The following is a 22,348-nucleotide window of genomic DNA, read 5'->3' as shown; positions in this document are numbered from 1 at the left end:
CCTTAGAAAAGCAAAGGTTTCTTTTGTGTCTACTTTTCTTTATAAATTTACTACAAAAAACCTAAAAGAAAAGAAATTTTTCAATGTCTTTGCATCGTAAATATTATAAAGAGAATAAAGGGGGTTAAGATAACAAAAATTCAAAGTTTGAAGATGAAATTATTAATTTGAGAGTTAAAAAGGGGGTTAAGACAACAAAAATTCATAGTTCGAAGATGAAATTATTAATTTGAGAGTTAATTAATCAAAAATTGAAGAACTAATAAGTTTGCGAACTTAATTAAACTTTGATTTAATTAATTAAAAAAATCAGGAACTCAATTGAAGAAATAACAAAATTCAGAGCTAATTTAAAGTAGAATTGCAGGAAATTATAGTTTACAGATCAAATTAAATAATCCAGAAACTCAGGAATATTGTGTAAATGACACTATAACTTACGAATTCAATTGAAATTAATCTGAGGGCAAATTTAAAAAGAAATTTTTGATTATTTGAGATCTAATTGTTAAATTTCAAAAGTTTAAGTGCCAAAATGAAAATGTCTATTTCTATCAAAATGGCACTGTTGCTGCATGGAACAGTTGTGCTCGTCTTCTTGGTCCTGATTCAACAGAGGAGCTGGAAAAATTGCATTGATTTGGGTCCAAATCGTGGAAACGTCTCCTACCCACGATCTCGTTTATGGATTGATTAAAAGGCAAGACTATAAGTGGGGGGCAAGCTTCTTTAGCACTATAAAAAAACTAGAGAAGAATAGGGAGTAGGGGACAAATGAGCATAGGACAAAACAAAACAAAAAAGAAAAGGACGGAGAAACAGAACAAGGGGAGTTGAAAAAACAGAAGGAAGAAACCAAAAAATAATAGCAAAAAAAAAACAACAACCCAGAGTCAGAATCTACAGCCATCTTCATCGTCTCTAGAAGCAAGGAGAAAGAATAATAGAGGAAGAACTGAAAAGAAGAGTAGCATCGACCCGTCAACTTCACCATCATTTTCATCCCCCAACGCCAATTTCGCCTCCAGTTGCACCATGTAAGCTTCTTTCTCATCTGCTTTTCATTTGATACAAAGCATACTGTTGAAGAAAATTTTAATTCATTTGAAAAGTGTATCAATACACGTGAATTAGCGTATATATGTTGCTTCGAGTGACCGGGCTGACTGGATTTAGCCCAGCCCACATAGGCTAAATTAGAAAAAATATAAAAAAATAAATGAAAAATAAAAAGATATGTACATTCATAAAAAATAAATTTGTTTTATTAATTTATTTATTGACACTAAAATTAAAAATAAAAATATTATTATAATCTCGAGTTACACTATTTTATGAAAGTCTCAACTTTTTTTTTTTTTAATATTCAGTCAGATTAATATATTTTATGTTCATCATAAATTTAATATTTTCAAAGAATCCATTTAAACCAAATCATCGGAGCTAAATAATTAATTGTTGGTTCAGTATTCAGAATAAAACAACTAATTATTTAGTCTGAATACTGAACCAATAACTAATTATTACCAATAACTAATTATTACCAACAACTAATTATTATATATATATAACATTCACTATTTTTTCACAGGTTAACAGGTAAAATATTTCTGGCACTGTTCAAGCAAATCGAATGGTGAAAAAACAAATCCCCTCGCTCCTTTTCACCTTGGAAATTTTTTAGTAAGAAAGCATTGAGCTCACGAGAAGAACATGAGCAGTTCCACATGGAATCGTTTGCACCACTTGCAGCAGAAAAAGACAAAAAAACCTGAGTGACCAGACCCGAGCACGAAAATCCAACTCACAAACACAAATATACCGTCGGCAGATTGCCGGAGCCAGCATAACCCTTCCACTGTCACGGCCGGTGCTACTCACCAGAAACCACCCAACTCTTTAAATTATCAATTCTTCTATATTAATTACTCCAGTCCAGGTTTGGCTCAATCTATATTTTCGTTTCTCTATCTATTTATTTTATTCGTAAGCTTTGCACTACTGTCTTTCTTGCTCTTCTTGCGAGGAAAAAAATCTGAGTTTTGGGTTTGCTTTTATTTTTTGTTCTTATGGTAATGAATTAGACTTACTGTGATGAGAGGAAAAGGGAATCAAAATCAAGTCGAGGAAGAGTACGAGGAAGATGAGTTTGGTTCTAGAAAAGATGGCCCGTCTTCAAGTTTTACAGTGAACAACAATAATTCCAGTAAAGGTTTGTTCTTTTATACATTTATTGTACTTGTATTAGATCCAGCTCTATTTACGTTGCTTTTCTACAAGGTTGTGACTTGTGACTATTGATGTTCATTCCTTTCTTTATGGTCTAATTTTGCTTTTTTTTTTTGAAATCTAGACATTGTGCAACCTCTCTGATTTATTTGCTCAACAGCAAATTTTGGAGCTTTTATTATGTTTTTTGGTTGTGAAAATGGTGTGTTTTAAACGGGGTGTTGAGTTTTGTTTAGTTCTATGTTTTTGTGATCTGGGATTTGGATGTCAGATGGGAAGAATAATGACAGGGCAAATGCAATAAGATCGAAACATTCAGTCACTGAGCAGCGAAGAAGGAGCAAGATCAATGAGAGGTTTGTTGGTTTATTTTTTTGGATAGACAATTAGTATTTAAATATGTAAGTAATGCAAATCTGATTTTTTTGCTCACATGATTCTTTTTTCTTTGTTCAAGTCACCGGCCTTTTTGTTGCGTTCACTTTCATCTCAGTGAAGGGAGATGTGGGTAAAAAGTTCGGCCAGTCTGAAAAATCAGTGGTATTTAGGGCAATTTTTGTTTACACTGGTTCATTTAATGAATCTGGAACACAAGGATGATTTGATTTAAGAAGGGCATTATTTAGGTAGCGTTCTTTGCAGTGGTTGTACAAATGTTTAGGGAATTAAGTGAATGCATTACATAATGCAATTGAGCTGAGTTGAATCACTTCACTTGCTAATTGTTATTTTTAAGTCTCAAGTACACCAGTTTCCAATACAATACTTATTGTGCACTCGAATTGTTCTCATTGTCTAGTTTTCTTGGTTTTTTTACTAAACTTTTGGAGCTTTTTCTAGAGGTTCTTTCAGATTAGGTACTTACTGACTCCAGGATTCTTCATTTGTCATGTGACTATTGCTGACCCATACATTCAAATTTGTACCCTCTTTTTTTTTTTATCAGCTTTTGGTCATGCTGTAGTGTTAAAAAATATAAACGCACTTGTTTAGCTTGACATAATCTTAATACTGATTGCGAGGCTTGCATTTTTGTGTGTGTGACTGCTGGCAAGGCAACCTGTATCATTGTGGATACCAGTATCTCAACAAATGGTCACAAGTGAAATAATAATAAAAATTACCGGAAATTTCAACGTTAGATGTTGTTTTACTGTAAAATCTAGGATATTGATTGAAAATTTGGTTATCAGTCAAAATTTTGTTTTCTCATAAACTATAAAGTCTGATATAGCTTTATGAACAATGGTATTTTTCTTTCAGATTTCAGATATTGAGAGATCTTATTCCTCATAGTGATCAAAAGAGAGACACGGCATCGTTTTTATTAGAGGTACACAATATACAAGTGACACAAACTAGAGGATACTTGTAAATTCAGCAGATAAGATTTTCCATTCAAGTTTCTTGACTACATATTAATGATCCTTTGCAGGTCATTGAATTTGTCCAGCATTTACAGGAAAAGGTGCAAAAGTATGAGGGTCCATACCAGGGATGGAGCCCTGAGCCAGCAAAGTTGATGCCATGGGTAAAGCTTTAATTCCTGTATATGTTGTATACTTATGACCTTCACCCATGTATTTTGGATTATAATCTGCTACACTCTAGGTGCTGACATATCCACTGGTTATAGTCTGCTAAGCTCTGCAGGTAGAATGGTTTTATGACTTAGAGAGAGAATTTGGAACTGATGATAGAATTTATTAAGGACTGGCTCATGCATTCAACTTGTCTGTTATGATGTTTTATATTATAAATTTGAGGAAGAATTTTCATCTAGACAACATTTAACAGCCAGAAATCTTCATAATACAAAAAAAACAAAAGGAAAAAAAGGAAATCTGAGATGAACATTCATGATCAAGTAATTGAAATTTTTTCTTTTTTCTTTTCGAGTCTCAGAATGTTAACCCTATCAGTAGACCATGGTTCTATTTATGTTTGACTTGAATCCTCTTCCTTATGGATAGATTGACATAATAAAACTGTCATAAAACTGTCACAGATAAAAGAGTTGCAGTTGAAGTAACTTATTTGATATGCCTGTACTAAAAAGAGTTGAAGTAACTTATTTGATATGCCTGTACTAAAAAGAGTTGAAGTAACTTATTTGATATGCCTGTACTAAAACTGCCTCTTATTTAATACTCCTTTAAAGCTTTTGGTTTTTGACTCATCAAATTTGAGCAACAATGATTGGTTTTAGTTTTGGGGCTCATTTTCTTTGGTGAGCCCTTTCTCTTTAAACTTGTTCTGTTTTGTTTTTATCAAGTTCAGGTTATCTAAAGGCTCTTGCTTCTGGATGTCCTTAAAAGTACTTGCATTTTGGTTTGTGTTGGGGGAATGTTATTAATTACTTCTATTGGAAATTTTCTGGTGGTGAAGAGCAATTGTGGATTTCTTTTCCATTTTGGTTTGTGTTGGGGGAATGATATTAATTACTTCTATTGGAAATTTTCTGGTGGTGAAGAGCAATTGTGGATTTCTTTTCCATTTGAACATGGTACCTTTTTGACTATTAAAAAAATTCTCACAATAACTCGTTTGGTCTTCTTGAAACAGAGAAACAGCCACTGGCGCCTTCAAAGTTCTGTCGGTCACCCTCAAGCTATTAAAAATGGTTATGTTCCGGGAGAAACATTTCCAGGTAAACTTGATGAGAATAACATTGCTCTCACACCAGCCATGCTTCCAAGCACACCAAATCTAGTAGAATCCGACCATGTTGCTTGCAAAGTGTTGGAATTCCAACCTGAGCTAGCAAACAAGGTTATGCCTCTTCCCACGCCTGCTCCCATTCGAAGTGTTGGACTTGTTGCTCAACCCTGTCAACAACCAGTCACTGATGCTCAATCAGCTGAGTGTCCCATCACCAGTGAAATGTTGAACCAGCAGGAGCTGGCAATTGAAGCAGGGACAATCAAAATCTCCAGTGTTTACTCTCAAGAGTGCGTACGATCTTGTAAGATTTTTGAAGTTTTTGAAGTCCTGAGCGTTCAGCTATAAGCTGACAGCTAATATGGAATTTCATGCAAATCAGGTTGCTGAATACTCTAACGCAATCGCTGCAGAGTGCTGGTGTAGATCTATCACAAGCCAACATCTCAGTTCAGATTGATCTTGGAAAACGGGCAAATAGAGGGCTGACCTCTGGTACATTGACATCTAAGGTATGAGGCTGGTAATTTAAAGTGGTCAATAAACAACAGGTCTTTTTAGGAAGCAGTTGTAAATATTATGATTGTGCTTGACTTAGCCAGTTTTACGTGTCTTCCATTGCTTTCTAGGATCCCCAGAATCCCCATCCTACCAATGAAATGATAAACCACCCTAGGGATACAAGTGGAGGAGAGGATTCAGATCAAGCTCACAAGCGGCTAAAGACATCATAAGGCACCATGGGATTTATCAAGTTTGCATTCGGTTTTCCTTTGGTTCCGATTATCAGTCATTTGGTTAATGTACATGCTATGCTTTTGGTTTCTCAGATTCTTACATACTTCATGGAATCATGTTGAGAGCTGTCTCCTTAGATGATAAGTTTCAGTGGAGTTGCTTAGATTTGTGGCCATTTCATGCCATGGCCATATCGTGGTGGTTGTAACGTACATATTAATTAAAGCCTTGTTTGGCATTGCGCGGTCCAACCACATTCTTTAATTTTTTTGAATTGCTTTTACTTGGTTTTGGATTGTGTTGATATGTTTATGTCAAAAATGAATTTTAAAATATGAAAAATATTATGTTACTACATTTTAAAGCAAAAATAAAATAAAATTAAAAGAACAGTTTCTATCATAACCAGTTCCTTAGGAAAAACTGCTTGATTATATTCAATACAGGATGTAGCGTGTCTTGTACGACTATGGAAAGCGTATATACACAAGTTTGTTTTATCGTATGTTCCAGCATCTTATAATACAGCTGGAATGCAGCTGTTTATTGGATATTTGCTTATGATGCAGGGACTCCATCTTAGAAGACGGCATCCCATGCGATCGAACAAACAATCCTGTCTCCCCAAGCGCCTGCAAGATTGTATGCATGACTTTAGGATCGGTAATTGTCTAAAGGGAAGCAATCTTTTAAGCGAGCAAGTGTCATCATGTGATAATTCTGCAGACTGCACCACAGAAAGGTTCTTAATAAAACAAGTGGAGAAATAAAAAACATGGATGACTGGATGATCGAAGCATACAGCCAATGAACCTGGAAGTGGAAGGGGTTCAGATGAGCAAGGATGCTCTATTCCCTTTATTCACTGTTGTGCTGCATTTTGTTTGATCACCTTGAGCTTTAAAGGAAAAAAAGAATTGCACTGCGTAACACATAAATACTTGAATATATATTTCCAACAATGAACTGAAAATTCTTAATCAACTGAATCAAGTAATAATCTGTACAAAGCAAGTCAATTTGCCCTAATTTTTAAACATACCAGCATCATAACCTACCATTGTTCACCCCATTAAAACAAGTGAAAGAACACATGATATCTATAGCATTAAGTACATATTTCCCAGCCACCATGCACCTCTTCAGAAACACCAATAAGCGCTGCTTGCTTTTTCCTTCTGGTGGTCCTTTTCCATTCCTTGAAGGAGTTATTCTTCTCTCCATAATCTCCTGAATGGTACCACCACTCTAACTTGTAGTGCCTGTGCCCTTCTTCGAATGTTTATCATCTTCAATATCCTGCAACACCCATCAAATTTTCCACTCATTTAACAATTACAGTACAATTTTGTAGAAGTGTCTTAGCCTAGCATGCCCATTCTTCCTGACCTAATGATGCACTTTGCAAAGCAGGCATGCTAACTGGAATAAAAGGCCCTACCTTAAACAACATCATGAGAGGAAGATAAAATAAGAAATCGCAAGATGAACTTACAGAATTGCCAATCTTGTCAAAATCATCATCAAAGCTCACATCACCGTCATCTGAAAGACAATGTAGATAGTTGAAACACTGAAGGCAACAACGAAAGAGGGAGCATTGGAGATATTAAAAAAAAATGCATGTCATCCTGTTCATGGATTGTTATTAATGAATTCTGCAGAGCAAACATTCCCTTCCCCATTCCATATGCACCCATGCATTCATGAATCATGTCAACCCAGATGGCAGCCCAACAATTCACTGAGAAAGTATCAGCCATTGATTAAATACCACAGTGTACCGGGCAAATTAACAATGACAAAGCTTTTACCAATATGATTATGAAGTCGCATATCCTAAGAGTATAATATGCTGATAATGGCAATATTTAAATTCAGAATGGTCCCAGTGGATGTCTCTGTGACCTAAGAGGGTGTTTTAGGATTACAATTTCCAAAATATGGTTTCCTATATGGCATATGAGCACGTTAACTTTAGGGAATCTCTCAAAACCAATTGCACATTCACCACCAGTCCAAAGAATTAAAATGACCGCCTAGAAAATCAAGAGATCCCAAGAAGCAAGTAACTAAGCAATTTGAAATAAGAAAATCTCCCAAAATCAATTGTACATTCACCACTTGTCCAAAAAATTGAAATGAAATTGCAAGAACTCAGAGACCCTGGCAAGCAAGTGACCAAGGAAGCAGCGTGAAACTCAAGCTGTGAAACAGCTTGGTTTCTTCACAAGGATGCTAGGCAAAATGAAAACATACTCTATAGGTAGACAATGCTTCCATGCAAAATGCAAGTATCAGAACCAAATAGTTTAAATAAAGTACAGAGTAAATATGTTAGAAGTCACGATTGAAACTAACAGCGTTGAAATAAACTTGCTTACAAACCCATATTTTGAAAGAATATACCTGGACCACCATCACTGTCTTCAAGATCTCCCAAAAGAAACGAGTCCAACTCCTGCTCATCTGAGGATGCCTTACTTTTCAGGCTCTTTTCTGTTGATTCTGATTTGGAAGAATTCTCCCCAACCCCTGAACTTTCCTTTACCTTTTCATCTTTCATCTGCTCTTCTGCTTTACGCTTAACCTCCTCCGTATACTGCTTCTCGTACCTGAGTTTTAACCATGAAAAGCAAACACGGAAAAATAAGACCTATATTGTATTCTCTCATTAATTCCACAAGAGCCTTTGATACACAAATTCATTTGAACCTAAAAAAGTTTATAAAATCAAATGCGAATAACCACTCCAGTCTTCCTGTTCTGTGATTCATAGATGACAAAAGCAAGCAGTTTCAATTTCCATATAAAGCACCAAAACTGCTGTAAATTCACAAATCACATTAAAAGCCATCTACATGCGGCACTGATGATCGCTGCATAACACAAGCTACATATGATTAAGCTGCATAATTTTTTCTTATCTTCGTAACTCAAAGAAATGCTTGATAAAACTAACTGAGTAGATCAATATGGGTTTTCTTCAATTGTCGTCTGTCCATCAAGCATTCATGATGGCAAACCCAAAAACATAAAATCTTTTTTCAACCATTAATCAAACCGGAAGGGAACTTCAGGGAAAAAAAAAAAAAAACGTACGTCGCAACATGAGTGCTGACAAGCGTGAAATAAATCCTCCAGAATCTCCTTTCTTTCATCACACGCGGACATAGCTCATATCGCAACTTCGAAATTTGCTGCAATTAACAATTTAAAAAGAAAACACACACACAATTATAATCTCGGTCCTTCCACGTTTCATACACAGAAAGAAGAATATCCAAAAACTAAATTGAAAATACCTTAACAGTGGTGAGAACAAGAGTGGCATGCCTCTCCTGCCATTCACTGAGATCCTTGCGTACATTTGACTCCGTTGTCTCCACATCAGACGGCTCTCCTTCATCTACACCATCAAAATCAACAATCCGATAAGAACAATTAATCAAAAATCATAATCACATTTTGCGAGATGTGAACTACCTTGAATTGGAAAGTTCTGGAAGGTACTAGAAGTTAATCCTTTAACAAAATCTCTCAAATCATCAGTAACACCAAACTTCCGGAGCTCCGAATCGGAGACAACAGGACCAGAACCCGAAGAAGAAGCAGAGGAGAAGGCATTAGTATTGACGATGGAGAGAGAGGATAGCTGAGGAGGGATAATATCGGAAATGGACTTGAATTGGATCGAATCGGCTTGTTTAAGAGCGGCTATTTTGAGCTGATCGGCCTTTTTGGAAGCTTCTAAGGCAAGTTCTTTCGATTTCTTGGCGGTTTCAGTGACTAAATCGGCGATTGTGTTGGAAGAAGTTGTAAGGGTTTGGGATTTCTTTGCTGCTTCTTCTGCGAATACCTTCGCTCTCTTCCAGAAGTCTTCCATTTTTTTTTTGTGTTTTTGTTGTGCCGTCGATTTTCTTACGTTTTTAGTTTGTGAGATATAATATTTGCTTGTAGAACCCGTTTGGCTACGTGGTAGCATCTATGTTTCCTGTGGTTTTATTTTGCATGGTGTTTGGTTAATTAACAAACACTTCTTACTGTTCACGAAATCATATAGCCTGTTGAGTTTGAAATACAAAAAAAAATGAGGAAGCAGCTAATAGCTGCTTTCTACGCGTTAAAATAAAAAAACTGTTGCTCTACTGATCCGTGAATAATGGATGTATATTTTTATTATTTATTAAATAGTTTTTTAAAAAAATTAATGTAATAGATTGATTTCACTTGTAATGTTACTGTAAATATAAACAGTAATTTTTTATTTTTAAAAAAATTAATTTAAGCTAAATTAAATTTATTTATATTGTAATCTTTATTCTATTTCTGATAATATTTAATCTAATTTTGTAGTTTTTATTAAATGAATTTTATATATAATAGAATAGTAAATAGTTTAATAGAATAATAAAAAAATTTATATAAAATATAAATTATTTCATGATGTAATCGCAATAGTTAAATTCATAATATTTAAATTAAAAATCATCAATATTAATATGTGTTTTTTAAAATTATTTTATAATTTTAATTTTAAAAGCATTCTTAATTAAATACATTAAACTGTTTTTCAACCTTAATTTTAAGTATAATTTTAATTAAATATTTATTTTTTCAAATCACTTGTAATTAAAAATAATTTTTATAAAATAATTTTTTTCAAATTATAATTATTACCAAACAATTGTAAAAATGGAAAGTTTATTAATGAATTCCAGGCATTGGTAAATGTGACCACATGTTATTGTCGGTGTTTTTTTATTTTATTTCATGCTCCTCTATGCGTCAATTTCCATGTCGACAATAGTTTTCTTTTTATTCATTATTAGTTACTTGTACTTTCTTCTTAAAAGAAAAGGAAAAGAAATTATCGTTGCAACGATTGGCAGGAAGGCTGAACATTTAGCGAGCGTTTACGAAGGTGTTAGAAAAAAAAAATATATGTATTTTAAAAATATATTTTGTTATACTTATTTTAAAAATAATAAGAAAATTTTAAAAAAATATTTTAATATAATTTTAAATAAAAAATTCATTTATAAAAGCAAGTATTATAATTTTAAATATACATTTTAAAAAATAACATAGTATTACAATACCAAACATACATTGTGTGTTTGATATTATAATATCAATGTTTTTTAATTATAAATATTTAAAAATAATAATATTTTATACCAGTACATTAAAATTATTTAAAAATATTTAAAAACATCATTTAAATTAAATATTTATATTATTTTTATAAAGCAACAATTTAAAAAAGATTATATATTAAAAACAAATAAACATGCATTATCATGTCTCCCTTCACAAAGACAATATTGTTCAGCAAAAAACAGTCCTCTAGTCTTCGTTTTTTATTAGTAAAAAATATATTTTATTCAAACAAAATAAGAAAAGAATAATTTGTTCAACAATTTAGATCATTTTCTATTTTAATCATAAAAGAACTAAATAAAAAGAAATTTTGAAAACTCACGCCGTAGTATTGTGCGGGAAAATAACAATAACAACAAAATCAGCATTTTTGTTGTTATTTCCGTAATTACAATAACAACAAAAGACACTCCTCATTTCCGTGATTGTAATAACATTTTTGTTTCTATATTTTAAAAATAATTTTTTTATTTTTTATTAATTTTAAATTAATATATTTTTAATATTTTTAAATTATTTTAATATTTTGATATAAAAAATAATTTTTAAAAAATAAAAAATTATTAACATATATTTTAATATAAAAAAATATTTAAAAAACAATTATAATTATACTGTGAAACAAGTTCGTACTTCTAACCTGTATTGTACGCATAACTTACATGTTAAAAAAACTTCTTTTTAATATATAGGATAATTTAATTAATTAATTTTTAAATTTATTTTTTAATAATTATGAATTTAAATTATTTTAGAATTATTAAAGTTTGATATAATTTTTATTATTAGAATATTATATAATTCTTAAATTTAAAGATAGGTACAAATTCATTCTAACACCGACGTTAATAATTAAAAAAAAAAAAAAAACTTGATCTTCTACCACAGTACTGAGATTAGATCAGCATTTTTCCACCGCCTCCGCCCCCCTCCATGCTTCACAGAACAACCGGCGAGGATTTGTTGTGTAGTGGGCGTCTTCTTCCAACGGGCGTGTAATCCATTGTGAAAAAATGGGTCGTGCCGGTCACCTTGACCCATTCACGCCACTTCCCGGCTGGTCTGCTCCCGCTAACCACATCCTGTTCTCTATGGTATGGTTTGCCTGGACATGATCATGGGTATCACATTAATTAACTAATGGGTCAATCCCTGTGTGAGCTTCTGATCAACCAGTTAGAACGAGCTATTATTTTATATTTCCCTGCTTTTCAAAACTACATATATCTCCGTCGACCCCCAAGTTAGAGAAGCATCTGTTCTGAATAAAGAACTGCCCGATCTTTCTTTTCCTCAGCAGAGAGAATAATATTTGATAATTTCATGGTGACTGATAACTCACTCCTCTCTCATTCTTAGCTGAAAAGAAATTATAGCCAGTTAATTTATCATTGAATCACGCAACTAGTCAGTCATGTTCCTCTTGCTTCATCAGGGTACTACACCAAGTGACTGTTTTAAATACGTTATTGGCCCAGTAATCTTTATCCTCCCAGAGTCAAGCTACAAACAACCAGTTTCCCTTTTAGGGCATCAAAATAAGGCCAGGTTTTGTGGGTGGTAGACTGATAGAGTATGCGCATTTGGGGTGTTAGAATCACATTGAATAGGAATGGGAAGGGGAAGATCTTGTGTTATTTAAACATTTGAGTAATCAGTTGCTCACAGCTTGAATTTTAAGCTTTTAACCTATATAAAGATGAGGACTCGATCTTTCTTCAGGTTACGGTGGACGAAGCTTCCATGACCTCTGAGGATGGAGCCATCCTTGAAAGAAAAAATTATTCCGGGACACCCCCTCTCGCCCTTGAAAAAGAGGCTAGTTCAAGTAAGAAAAATATAATAATTTATAGAGGTTAGTCATGCTAAATGAAACCATCTTCTACATCTCCGTCAAACACCGCATGAAATGGATCGAAGAGGCGGTTTTCCGTTTTTCAAAGACCATGCACGTGCCTCTGGGATCGATCCATGAAAAAGCTCTCCTTTTTTTATCTTGTTTAATTTTGGATACCTTTTGAATTTAGCCAAGATCTTTCGATAAAGGATACCGTATTCAAGAAAGGTTTACTTTTTCCACGGCAAGAAAAAAAGGTGATCGGGAAGAATAAGCAATGAAAAAGGAGTTAGTATTTGGCCATGGATCTCCAAGAGCTCTATATAATTAATATCCTCCAGCACCTCCACCAACTCATGGAGGTTACTGTCCTCTTTTAATGACTAGCAAAGTATCATATACTAGGGGAGTATTTTTTGTTCCGTTCAGTTTTTATTTAAAAAGATAATTAAATTAATGTTTTTATAAAAAAATTAAAATCAAAACCGATTCAAGCTAAACAGTTTTAATTTGGTTTCATTTTGTTAATTGAAGAGAAAAACCAGAAAAAAACAGTTTTACTGAGTTTGCATCTCATGAAACCATCCAGTAGAGGTTCTTCAGCAATGAACATTTGATTATCTCTAAAATCACAACGTTCCTTCGCCTTCAAGTTAACTCTTCTCCAGGAAGTAAGATGAAGTGCATGAAGACTTCTGGCTAAGATCCAGAGAGGGTCTTTTGTGGGATCTGAATGTTACCTGGATTCTGATAGAGAGATGAACAAAAAGGGATTTTTGGGGTGCTAAGATCCAAAGTCGAGAGAGAAACAACAGTCTCGTGAAGCAATATCTCTGTTAGGGCAGCTTGGAATTAGTCGGTCGGAGGGAGGGGGGCTAAAAAGTATATGGGTCTTAACAGCTATTTTTAATATCACCAATTTTTTTTTTTAATTTTAACCTTTTAAAATTAAAAACCAACCGTAGTAAATTGTTTTTTAATTTTCCTAATTAATTTAATTAGTTTTTTATTATTATCTTGATTTAATTAATTTTTTTACACGCCCCTGTTAACTACCACGAAAAGATTATAACTCAAACTTGTTTTCTTTGTAATTATCTCGAACTTTTTTTATAAATTTTTTAGAAAAAAACACAAGAATTTTTTAGAAATGAATGAATCCGCATCCAATTGCAAAGCAAATAAGAAAAATATATTTTGTGTTAAGAGTGCATGAGGAAATTGAATCCACATTTTTCTAGTTTTTTTTTTTGGTCCCTGCACTAACTAGGAATCGCTTATGAATTTAAAAAATTACAAGATCAAATTTAAGGATCCTCACAGAGTACTTATTGCGGGCCATTTTATAGGAAACCATAATGGTCATGTGCGAAAAAGGTGAAACTTGGATCTTAAATCTCACCAATGTAGAAGCAAGAGGGACGAGAACTCCTATTCGAGTCCCACCTGTCAATCTATCTGCAATAGGGAACCCAAACTCGGAACTTCTGATAATATAGAACTGCTTCAAGCACACCCCAAGCCAGAGGAGGAAAGAGAGAGATGCATGTCTGTACTACTAACTAAACCAAAGAGAAAGATGCATGTCTGTACTACTAACTAAACCATAAAATAAAAATTTCAATGGTGTGTGTGTGTCTATATATATATATATATATATATGTATCTTTTCACTTCAATCTATGGACAAAACAGAGGAATTCAGAATCTACAGCAAAGAAGGCCCTGCATCCACTTCCTAGGTTTCTGGAAATGTCTTCGGTCAGCTTTTGCCATTCTCGCAGGACTGCTATTCCATTCTGACTGTAATCTGTGCAAGACAATAGGCATAATCAAGTCATTACTCACCGATTTTATATATGGATACATATAGAAAAGGAAAGAAATAGTTTGGTTGTTATTTACATGGGGAAGGCAAAAGAGCGGGTGCTGGTTGTGCTGCTATCCGATCTAAGAGAGACACTACCAGAATATGCAATAGGACCCGAGTGACTTGTCAGGCCAAATAAAAGACCCGATGAAGAGAAACTTGACTCTCCATCAGCATATTGAAGTTGACCACCTGAAAGCGGTTCAGCATTAGGTTCTTCAAACCTGGGCACGATTCGAGTCCCAAGACGCTGAGATTCACCATTCCGAGGAGACTCTCTCACACTTGCAGCATGAACAGAAGAGTCATTGTCAAAACTGATGCTTCGTGTCTCTGTCTTGCTATTGTAAGGTAACTCATCCTCGATCCTACTGGTCGATTCTTCAGAAAAAGAATCCAAAGCATGGCTTGCCAATTTTGTTTCCTTGCTATCCGATACTTCTGCTGCAGAAGTAAGAGTGGGACTCACCAAGACTGCTTCCGTGTGGCCATGGTCTGATTCTTGATATGCAGGATCTTGGGTAGGGATTGCCAGGGTTGCTGACTCAAGGCCAATGTCCGAGATTGTTTCCTCGCTGCAATTTTCAGATTCTTCACTGGCAGAATCTGTCTCCAATATTGCATTTTCCCTCGGGCACTGCAAGCAAGCATTCAAACCATCACAAACAGCATTACATTCAAACCAAAACATGCCAAACCCAACACCTCAACTTTCGCTGTCCCTCTACACCAAATGCATTTGAAAACCAAGCTGAAATAGTTTTTCTGAAGCAAGGACCCGGGGAGAGGACCTATCAAGCCCTTTACAAGAGAAGTAGCTAGCAATGAGTTTGCTGGAGACCAGATGATCATTAGCTATTCTACCAAGCACCTTCCATTTAAGGGTAAAAGGACAGAGGTCTATCCATTGGGTGATGTAAGCGATCACACTTATTCTATCAATTCAGTGCAAGCGGTATGGTGACAGAACCCCCTCCCCCACCAAAAAAAAATGAAGAGAGAGAGGAGAGGAGAAATGCTACACATAAATAAAAAGCAATTCAATAACAATTAACTATGAATGGATAGAGCCATGCTTCCTTTTTCTCTATTTACTTTTTATTTGTGAATTTGGAGCAAACCAAAATAATTTTGGTGAAGATGTGCATACCAGAAGAGATTGTTGTTCAACTTTATCCATGTTGTTGTGATAGGAAGCATTGGCTGGGGTAGACTTGGCACCTAATTCTGACATCGAAAGCAGATCTCTCAGTGATAAAATCTCTTTGGAAGCATCATCTGTAACCTTCTTTGTCCCATAATCCATTACTTCCTCTGTCGGCATTAAATGTTTGGGATCACAATCAAGGGACAGATCATGTTTCAAACCCTTTTCTTCGGAAGATATAAGCACATCCGGAACAGGCAAATGAAGATCCACATTTTGCTTTTCTGATGGAGATTTCAGCATTTCTGGAATCAGCATATCAAGGTCAGACTTTTCTTTGATCATCTCATTGTTCATATCCCTTTCAGAAGGTAAGAATTCACACATATTCTTCTTGTGTGCATCTGTGTCAAACAAGAACTTGTCCTGCAAAGGAACTCCCTCATCAACACGGATGTCCTTGACATGGTATGTATTCTCTTTGTAACAAACTATTAACTCTGGCACCTCACGTACCATAACACTCTTGTCCATATAGAAAACCGACTCCTCGAATGGTTCCATTTTCAGTGAAGAATGAGGAGATGGTACTGGTGCTACATTTGGTAATCGATCTGCATCACCTTCCATGCCCTCCAAATCACTCAACTTTCCATTCTCAATTTCCTTCACAGACCCATTTCCAGACTTGAGTCCAATGAAATCCAGAGCATTGTCATTATATTCAACAGGTCTTGAATCAGGCTCGTGGCTCATGGCTCCATTGCAAAAAAAACACGTTCACTCTCTGCAAGGAGCATATTTAATGGCAGTGAAATCTGAAATCTGAGCGTTAGAATGTCCACAGTAGAAGGAAACTTAAATGACAGTATATTTCCAGATAAAACAATCCACCCAGCAAGTAAAAATGAATGCTAAACGGGGGATAAAATAGTAGCAAGTCTCCTTACAATACTTGCAAGAAAAACAGAAACATACACTGCAAACTTAAGCTAACTACGAAAAACAAAACGTCAAATGGAGATGAAGAATGCAGAGTAGGTAATTACCAATTCTCATGTTTCACATAGATTGTACGAGATGGAAGATGTACAGCTATTCAAGCTACTGTAAATATTGTTTTCAAACATATACTACTTGGACAATGCTATCACCTGCTCACCAAAACAAGGTTGGCAAGGAAAATCGACTAAACTTTGGAAAGGAAAACTAACAGTAAGGAGATAAAATTGGCATACAGATGCTCAACTCAAAATGACAGAACAAGCACTATAAAAAAAAAATCTGCAATCTAACAGTCATCAATTTCTAACTAAAATGGTCATAGTTAAGGCTGTCCAAGTTCTAAACAAGTAATTAGTCAACTTTTACAGGCATGCGAAGCTTGGGGAGAAACCCCAATTCTAAACAATAGGATGAAGCAAACATGACACGGGAACAGGATCAGAACAGGTGGAAAACAAGTTTAGGGGAAATTACGATAAAGAAAACCACATTCAGCCTGAGTCTAGTAGATAATCTACCAGAACAGGTGGAAAACAACCTTGACTATAATGTGTCAAATTTCGCAATCATGTGTCTGTCGTGGGAACCACTTTCTCTAACTTTAGGACAAAAAACCACCAAAAGGTCAAGTAACAAATCAACAAAGTAGCTCGCATAAACTAATTATGAAAAGAAAACCCGCAACTAGCTTAGCTTAGTTATTCAATAAAAATTCTGAAAGTCTAAGGAAAAGTTGTGATCAGAAGAAGAAAAAAGACATAGTTCAAGAGTTCTTACTTGAATATAATCATAATCCAAGCTTACGTTCTTAGCTTAAAGTTGAAAGATTAATGGTTGTCCAATTAAATTATCCAAAAACAGTATTTAAGAATAATAGCTTCACAAAGATTAATCCGAAGTCAAAAAAAAGCTTTCGGCATACCATGTGGAATTTTAAATCTGTTCTCTACATGATAAATAAGGACAAATAAAAGTTCGTACTTTTGCAAAAGCTTCCATAAACTTTCAACAAAAATATAATAACACGGCTCAAAACAACCCAACCAAATTTTTTAAACATAAAAAAGCGGAAAAGAAAGAGAAATTCGCAATGACCCTCGGACAACACCACCACCTTCTTTTTGTTTCGTAGCTAGTGATGATCAGATCTAAAACCATGAAAAATTATAAATAAAAGAAAATATGAAATCCAGAAACATCCCGAGTAAATCCCAGGTGGGTTTTCACTTTTACCTCGAGTCCCGTGATAAACGAAAAGAAATAAAGAAAATGAAAATCAGTGGAAACCAAAATAAAGCAATAAAAGAGATCTGAAACCAGATCCCACCACATAAACAATCTCAATAAACGCCACAAAAAATATAGCACAAATCAAAACAAAGAAAACATTAACAATGTCATACCCTTTTTATCAGCTTCAAAAAAAAAAAGCGAGCCCCTTCTTTTCTTTCTGATTCAGAATGAAGAAAAAAGCGAACCCCTTCTTTTCTTTCTGATTCAGAATGAACAGTGCCTCTTTTCAAGGCCTATCACTGCAAAAGAAAAGAAAAGAAAAGAAAAGAAACACTGAGAAAACGCATAAACAAATCAACATCTACCTCTAACTACCAGTGAGGAATCCATAAATAAACAAAACCTGAAGATATGTAAAGGCAAAAACAAAGAAGGAGAATAAACCTCAAGCAGTAAAGAGAGAGAAATTCTGTGTGAAAAACTAAGGTTTATTAAAGAGCTGATTGCTTTTAAGAGCAGAAATAGTGGCAATAAATTTTGAGAAACAGAGACGGGAGAAGGAAAGAGACAGATAGGCAGATGTATGTGACAGAGTTGTAATATACATGGCAATCCAGACCCTAAATAAGTAAATTAAAAAAAAAGGTCAACTAACATATGTCTGTAATTAATACCACGGATAAGAGCAGCTAACAGCTCTGTTTTAGTATCATACCCCCCCCCCCCCCCCCCACCCCCAACCCTTATTAATTATATTATAGTATTCAATACCTCGCCAGCTAAATAAATACCTTAAGACCTTTTTTTATTCCGATTTTTTGTTCCGGGTAGCCAAACACTAACGTCTTTTTTTCCGAGAAAAAATAAAGAAAAGGTTTTATTGCCGCATCAATCCCGAACAAGGCTTTCTTTCTCGCTTCTTACGTTTGAATCTTATAAGAACTGACAACGATGTCGGGGCGGGCGGGCGGGGGCAGGGAAGAGAGAATCTGAGATACTCAGGAGATTAATAGAAGTCAAAACTGTTTTTTGTTGCTGTTCTTGTTCCTGTTGTCGTTTCGCCGGAGATAGAGAGTTTCTGTTGTTTTTTGTGTTTGGTTCGGCCGGTCAAAGTGACGGCAAATTAAAAAGAAAATTTGTTTTTATTTCGAACGGAGCGAGAGATATGCTAGGGGTGACTGTGACAGGGAGAGACAGATGATATGATCAGAGTGAGTAGTGTCAGGTTTGTTGAGAGATTTTTCCTAGCCTGGCCCTGCCTGCTTCACTGGCTTTATGTGATTTCGTGGATAAATTCTGTCTATGATCATCCCGTTTTCTTTAACTTTGGGCATATAAGCCCTTGCATTTTCAATTTGTGTCCCTTTTGACCCCTTCAACCACTTAAAAGTTTTTATGCTGGAGCCAATGGAAGCCGCATGATGAAAATGTGTTCTGTGGAGGGGATACGACTAGAGATCGAAAGAATGAGGGCTGTCATGCTCGAAATTAAAGTACAGGATCTGATTAGATAATATTTGAAAACTTGGGGGACTACATGGGATGGATTTACACGAGATTTTGCTGCCAGCTTCTACTACTTTATTTTTATTTAACTTTAACTTTATTTTTTATTAAAGTGGAGGGCCGACAAGATATGAATTTCAAGTTTCATACTTTCATCCCTCCCCTCCAAACAGCTGAAATGCTCTAGTTCCCGCTCCTTGTCTCATACACATAAAAGGTATTTGTTAATATATTTTTTTAATTATATATAAGTTTAATTTGATAAGATAGAATATTTATTTTGTTGTCTGATGAATTTTTTAATTAAAATATTTTTTTCAATTAAATGATAATGAAAATAAATACACATTAAATTAATAAAATAAAATAAAAATATCTTACAAAGTTACACATATTAAAAATATTATTTTTAAAAAATATTTTTAAAAATACATTTTGTATATACAAAAGACTTGAAAAGACTTTGGATAGTTCTGAAAACCACTTAACAAAATAAATACATACAAGGTAATTCAGAGTGAGTAGTGTCAGGTTTGTTGAGAGATTTTTCCTAGCCTGGCCCTTCCTGCTTCACTGGCTTTATGTGATTTCGTGGATAAATTCTGTCTATGATCATCCCGTTTTCTTTAACTTTGGGCATATAAGCCCTTGCATTTTCAATTTGTGTCACTTTTGACCCCTTCAACCACTTAAAAGTTTTTATGCTGGAGCCAATGGAAGCCGCATGATGAAAATGTGTTCTGTGGAGGGGATACGACTAGAGATCGAAAGAATGAGGGCTGTCATGCTCGAAATTAAAGTACAGGATCTGATTAGATAATATTTGAAAACTTGGGGGACTACATGGGATGGATTTACACGAGATTTTGCTGCCAGCTTCTACTGCTTTATTTTTATTTAACTTTAACTTTATTTTTTATTAAAGTGGAGGGCCGACAAGATATGAATTTCAAGTTTCATACTTTCATCCCTCCCCTCCAAACAGCTGAAATGCTCTAGTTCCCGCTCCTTGTCTCATACACATAAAAGGTATTTGTTAATATATTTTTTTAATTATATATAAGTTTAATTTGATAAGATAGAATATTTATTTTGTTGTCTGATGAATTTTTTAATTAAAATATTTTTTTCAATTAAATGATAATGAAAATAAATACACATTAAATTAATAAAATAAAATAAAAATATCTTACAAAGTTACACATATTAAAAATATTATTTAAAAAATATATTTTTAATAATACATTTTGTATATACAAAAGACTTTGGATAGTTCTGAAAACCTCTTAACAAGATAAATACATAAAAGGTAATAAAAAATAAATACTATCTAAATTCATTTTAAATCAAAAAAAATTAAATTTTAAAAGAACATGATTTACATTACATTTCCAACCACTCTAATAAAAAAAATCCAAAGATTTATACAGAATCCGACATGTTGATTTGTATTCTACGGACCAGGAAAACAAATCAGATTTGAACATGGAAAATAATCAATTCTGTCGATTATCCACGCATCAAATCTCAACACATTTCTTGTGAAATACTTTTATGCAAATGACCATAGTGTTAAATTATTAAATTGGTTTCCTTTTTTATCACGGTTGCTCACCATTTCCCTGCTTCATTCATTCAAGTCAAATCTTCCTTGATACATTACGTTACAGTTTATATGGTCTTTTGACCCCCACTCGGAGATTCTTTTTTAAAAAAAAAACAAAACTGTAAAAAATGAGTGTGCATTTGTTATCAACATATTTTCTAACATAAAAATAATTAACTATAAAATGAAAAGTCAATTTGTATATTTAATAAATTAAATTAAAAATTATATGTATTAATAAATGTATAAAAAAACTCGAACCAAAAAATAAATTTTAAAGTTAAAAAAATGGATGCATGCTAAAATACTTGATCCCACGCCACCAATAGCCCTTGGTTTTATTTTCAGTACAGGACAATTGAATTATTTACAATGAAATACATGTTAAATATAATATTATCTATTTAGTTATACTAGTTTTTTTTTTTTTTTTTGATTTACGTGGGGTGTCCGGGTCAGCTTGCGCGCACCACGACTAATCCCCACGGCCCACTGAATATCCTGCAAACCCAGTAGGCATGTAAGGCACCGCGGGGGTGACAGGCGTGCACGCTAGGGCTTGAACCCAGGTGCAGTGGAAGGAGACAAGCCCCTTCCACCGCTAGGCCAAGCCCTAGTTATACTAGTTTTGATTCAACTCTAAGGGGAAGAAAAGAAGAAGAAACGTTGGAAAAAAAAACACTCGTTGATACCAAAAACACTATTACAGTGTTATTTGAAAAAAAAATTCCAAAACTAAAAGGTATTTTAACAAATTTCATGTGATTTTTTTTATAAAAACTTCAATGAACTGGACGGGACAGCCCCTGGTCCCAAGTTTACGAGTGTACATATTATTTTCTTGGTATTATTGATAGCAAAAAACCACAACCACTAAACTCACTCATTGATAGCAAGTTTGATTTTTATAAAGTTTTTTTATTAAAAAGAATTTTTGAAAACTTTTGATTTTTTCATTTCAAATTAATTTGTATATCTCTTTAGATTATTTTCATGTATTGATTTAAAAAATAAATTATTTTAACATATATTTTTAAACAATAAATACTTTAAAAAACAATTAATTACAACCTCAAACACTACCTGAGTATTTGAAACGCGGTCAAACAAACATTTTCTTTCTATTCGTTGTTTTCCATCCCCTTCCTTGTCTATCAATCCCAATTATTTAAATATAAATAATATAAAGGTTTGGATTGAAAACTAAATCTCAAGAGCTGGAAGGACTAAAAACAATGAAAATAAAAGTTCTGGACAAACAAAAATTTTATGCATAGTTATAACTAGCCACTTGGTTTCTTCATCCTTTACACTCTAGTCCTCTAACTTAGAATTTCGACTCTCAAATGCAAA

General features: G+C 34.0%; 3 protein-coding genes and 1 long non-coding RNA gene across 11 annotated transcripts; 1 reads left to right on the top strand and 3 right to left on the bottom strand.

Annotated features, from left to right (window-relative positions):
• Nucleotides 1-1,661: 1,661 nt before the first annotated feature.
• LOC105123229 (transcription factor BIM2-like) lies at nucleotides 1,662-5,892 on the top strand. 2 transcript variants are annotated; one of them, XM_011022753.1, is made up of 8 exons: nucleotides 1,662-1,939; nucleotides 2,085-2,206; nucleotides 2,501-2,585; nucleotides 3,493-3,562; nucleotides 3,665-3,760; nucleotides 4,795-5,180; nucleotides 5,273-5,402; nucleotides 5,520-5,892. In XM_011022753.1, the coding sequence occupies exons 2-8, from the start codon at nucleotides 2,095-2,097 to the stop codon at nucleotides 5,622-5,624; spliced, it is 984 nt and encodes a 327-aa protein (XP_011021055.1). In that variant the 5' UTR covers nucleotides 1,662-1,939; nucleotides 2,085-2,094; the 3' UTR covers nucleotides 5,625-5,892. The 2 variants fall into 2 exon arrangements, with proteins under 2 accessions (XP_011021055.1, XP_011021046.1); XM_011022744.1 differs by having other exon boundaries at nucleotides 1,663-1,939; nucleotides 2,085-2,212.
• On the bottom strand, nucleotides 3,155-3,550 carry LOC105123223 (uncharacterized). Its single transcript, XR_841819.1, has 2 exons — nucleotides 3,470-3,550; nucleotides 3,155-3,432 (listed from the first exon to the last, which is right to left on the bottom strand). It is a non-coding gene; the product is annotated as an uncharacterized LOC105123223 (long non-coding RNA).
• Nucleotides 5,893-6,590: 698 nt separating the features above from the next.
• On the bottom strand, nucleotides 6,591-9,582 carry LOC105123212 (uncharacterized). Its single transcript, XM_011022726.1, has 6 exons — nucleotides 9,115-9,582; nucleotides 8,934-9,037; nucleotides 8,731-8,828; nucleotides 8,038-8,243; nucleotides 7,124-7,173; nucleotides 6,591-6,927 (listed from the first exon to the last, which is right to left on the bottom strand). The coding sequence occupies exons 1-6, from the start codon at nucleotides 9,512-9,514 to the stop codon at nucleotides 6,877-6,879; spliced, it is 909 nt and encodes a 302-aa protein (XP_011021028.1). The 5' UTR covers nucleotides 9,515-9,582; the 3' UTR covers nucleotides 6,591-6,876.
• A 4,352-nt stretch (nucleotides 9,583-13,934) lies between these two features.
• LOC105123184 (uncharacterized) lies at nucleotides 13,935-19,142 on the bottom strand. 7 transcript variants are annotated; one of them, XR_841813.1, is made up of 7 exons: nucleotides 18,683-19,142; nucleotides 18,127-18,182; nucleotides 18,054-18,084; nucleotides 15,649-16,463; nucleotides 14,534-15,135; nucleotides 14,214-14,438; nucleotides 13,935-14,176 (listed from the first exon to the last, which is right to left on the bottom strand). XR_841813.1 is itself a non-coding variant. In XM_011022700.1 (6 exons), exons 4-6 carry the CDS (start codon nucleotides 16,399-16,401, stop codon nucleotides 14,330-14,332), a joined length of 1,464 nt encoding a protein of 487 aa, XP_011021002.1. In that variant the 5' UTR covers nucleotides 16,402-16,463; nucleotides 18,054-18,084; nucleotides 18,127-18,182; nucleotides 18,328-18,494; the 3' UTR covers nucleotides 14,198-14,329. The 7 variants fall into 7 exon arrangements, 1 of the variants encoding a protein (XP_011021002.1); XR_841814.1 differs by lacking the exon at nucleotides 18,683-19,142 and adding an exon at nucleotides 18,328-18,495 and having other exon boundaries at nucleotides 15,649-16,432; nucleotides 18,054-18,080; nucleotides 18,122-18,182; XR_841811.1 differs by lacking the exon at nucleotides 18,683-19,142 and adding an exon at nucleotides 18,328-18,495 and having other exon boundaries at nucleotides 15,649-16,432.
• Between the last annotated feature and the right edge of the window lie 3,206 nt (nucleotides 19,143-22,348).

The sequence above is a fragment of the Populus euphratica genome, unplaced genomic scaffold, assembly GCF_000495115.2.
Source record: "Populus euphratica unplaced genomic scaffold, PopEup_1.0 scaffold1.1, whole genome shotgun sequence".
Lineage (NCBI taxonomy): Eukaryota > Viridiplantae > Streptophyta > Magnoliopsida > Malpighiales > Salicaceae > Populus > Populus euphratica.
This window is presented reverse-complemented; position numbering and strand designations above follow the sequence as displayed.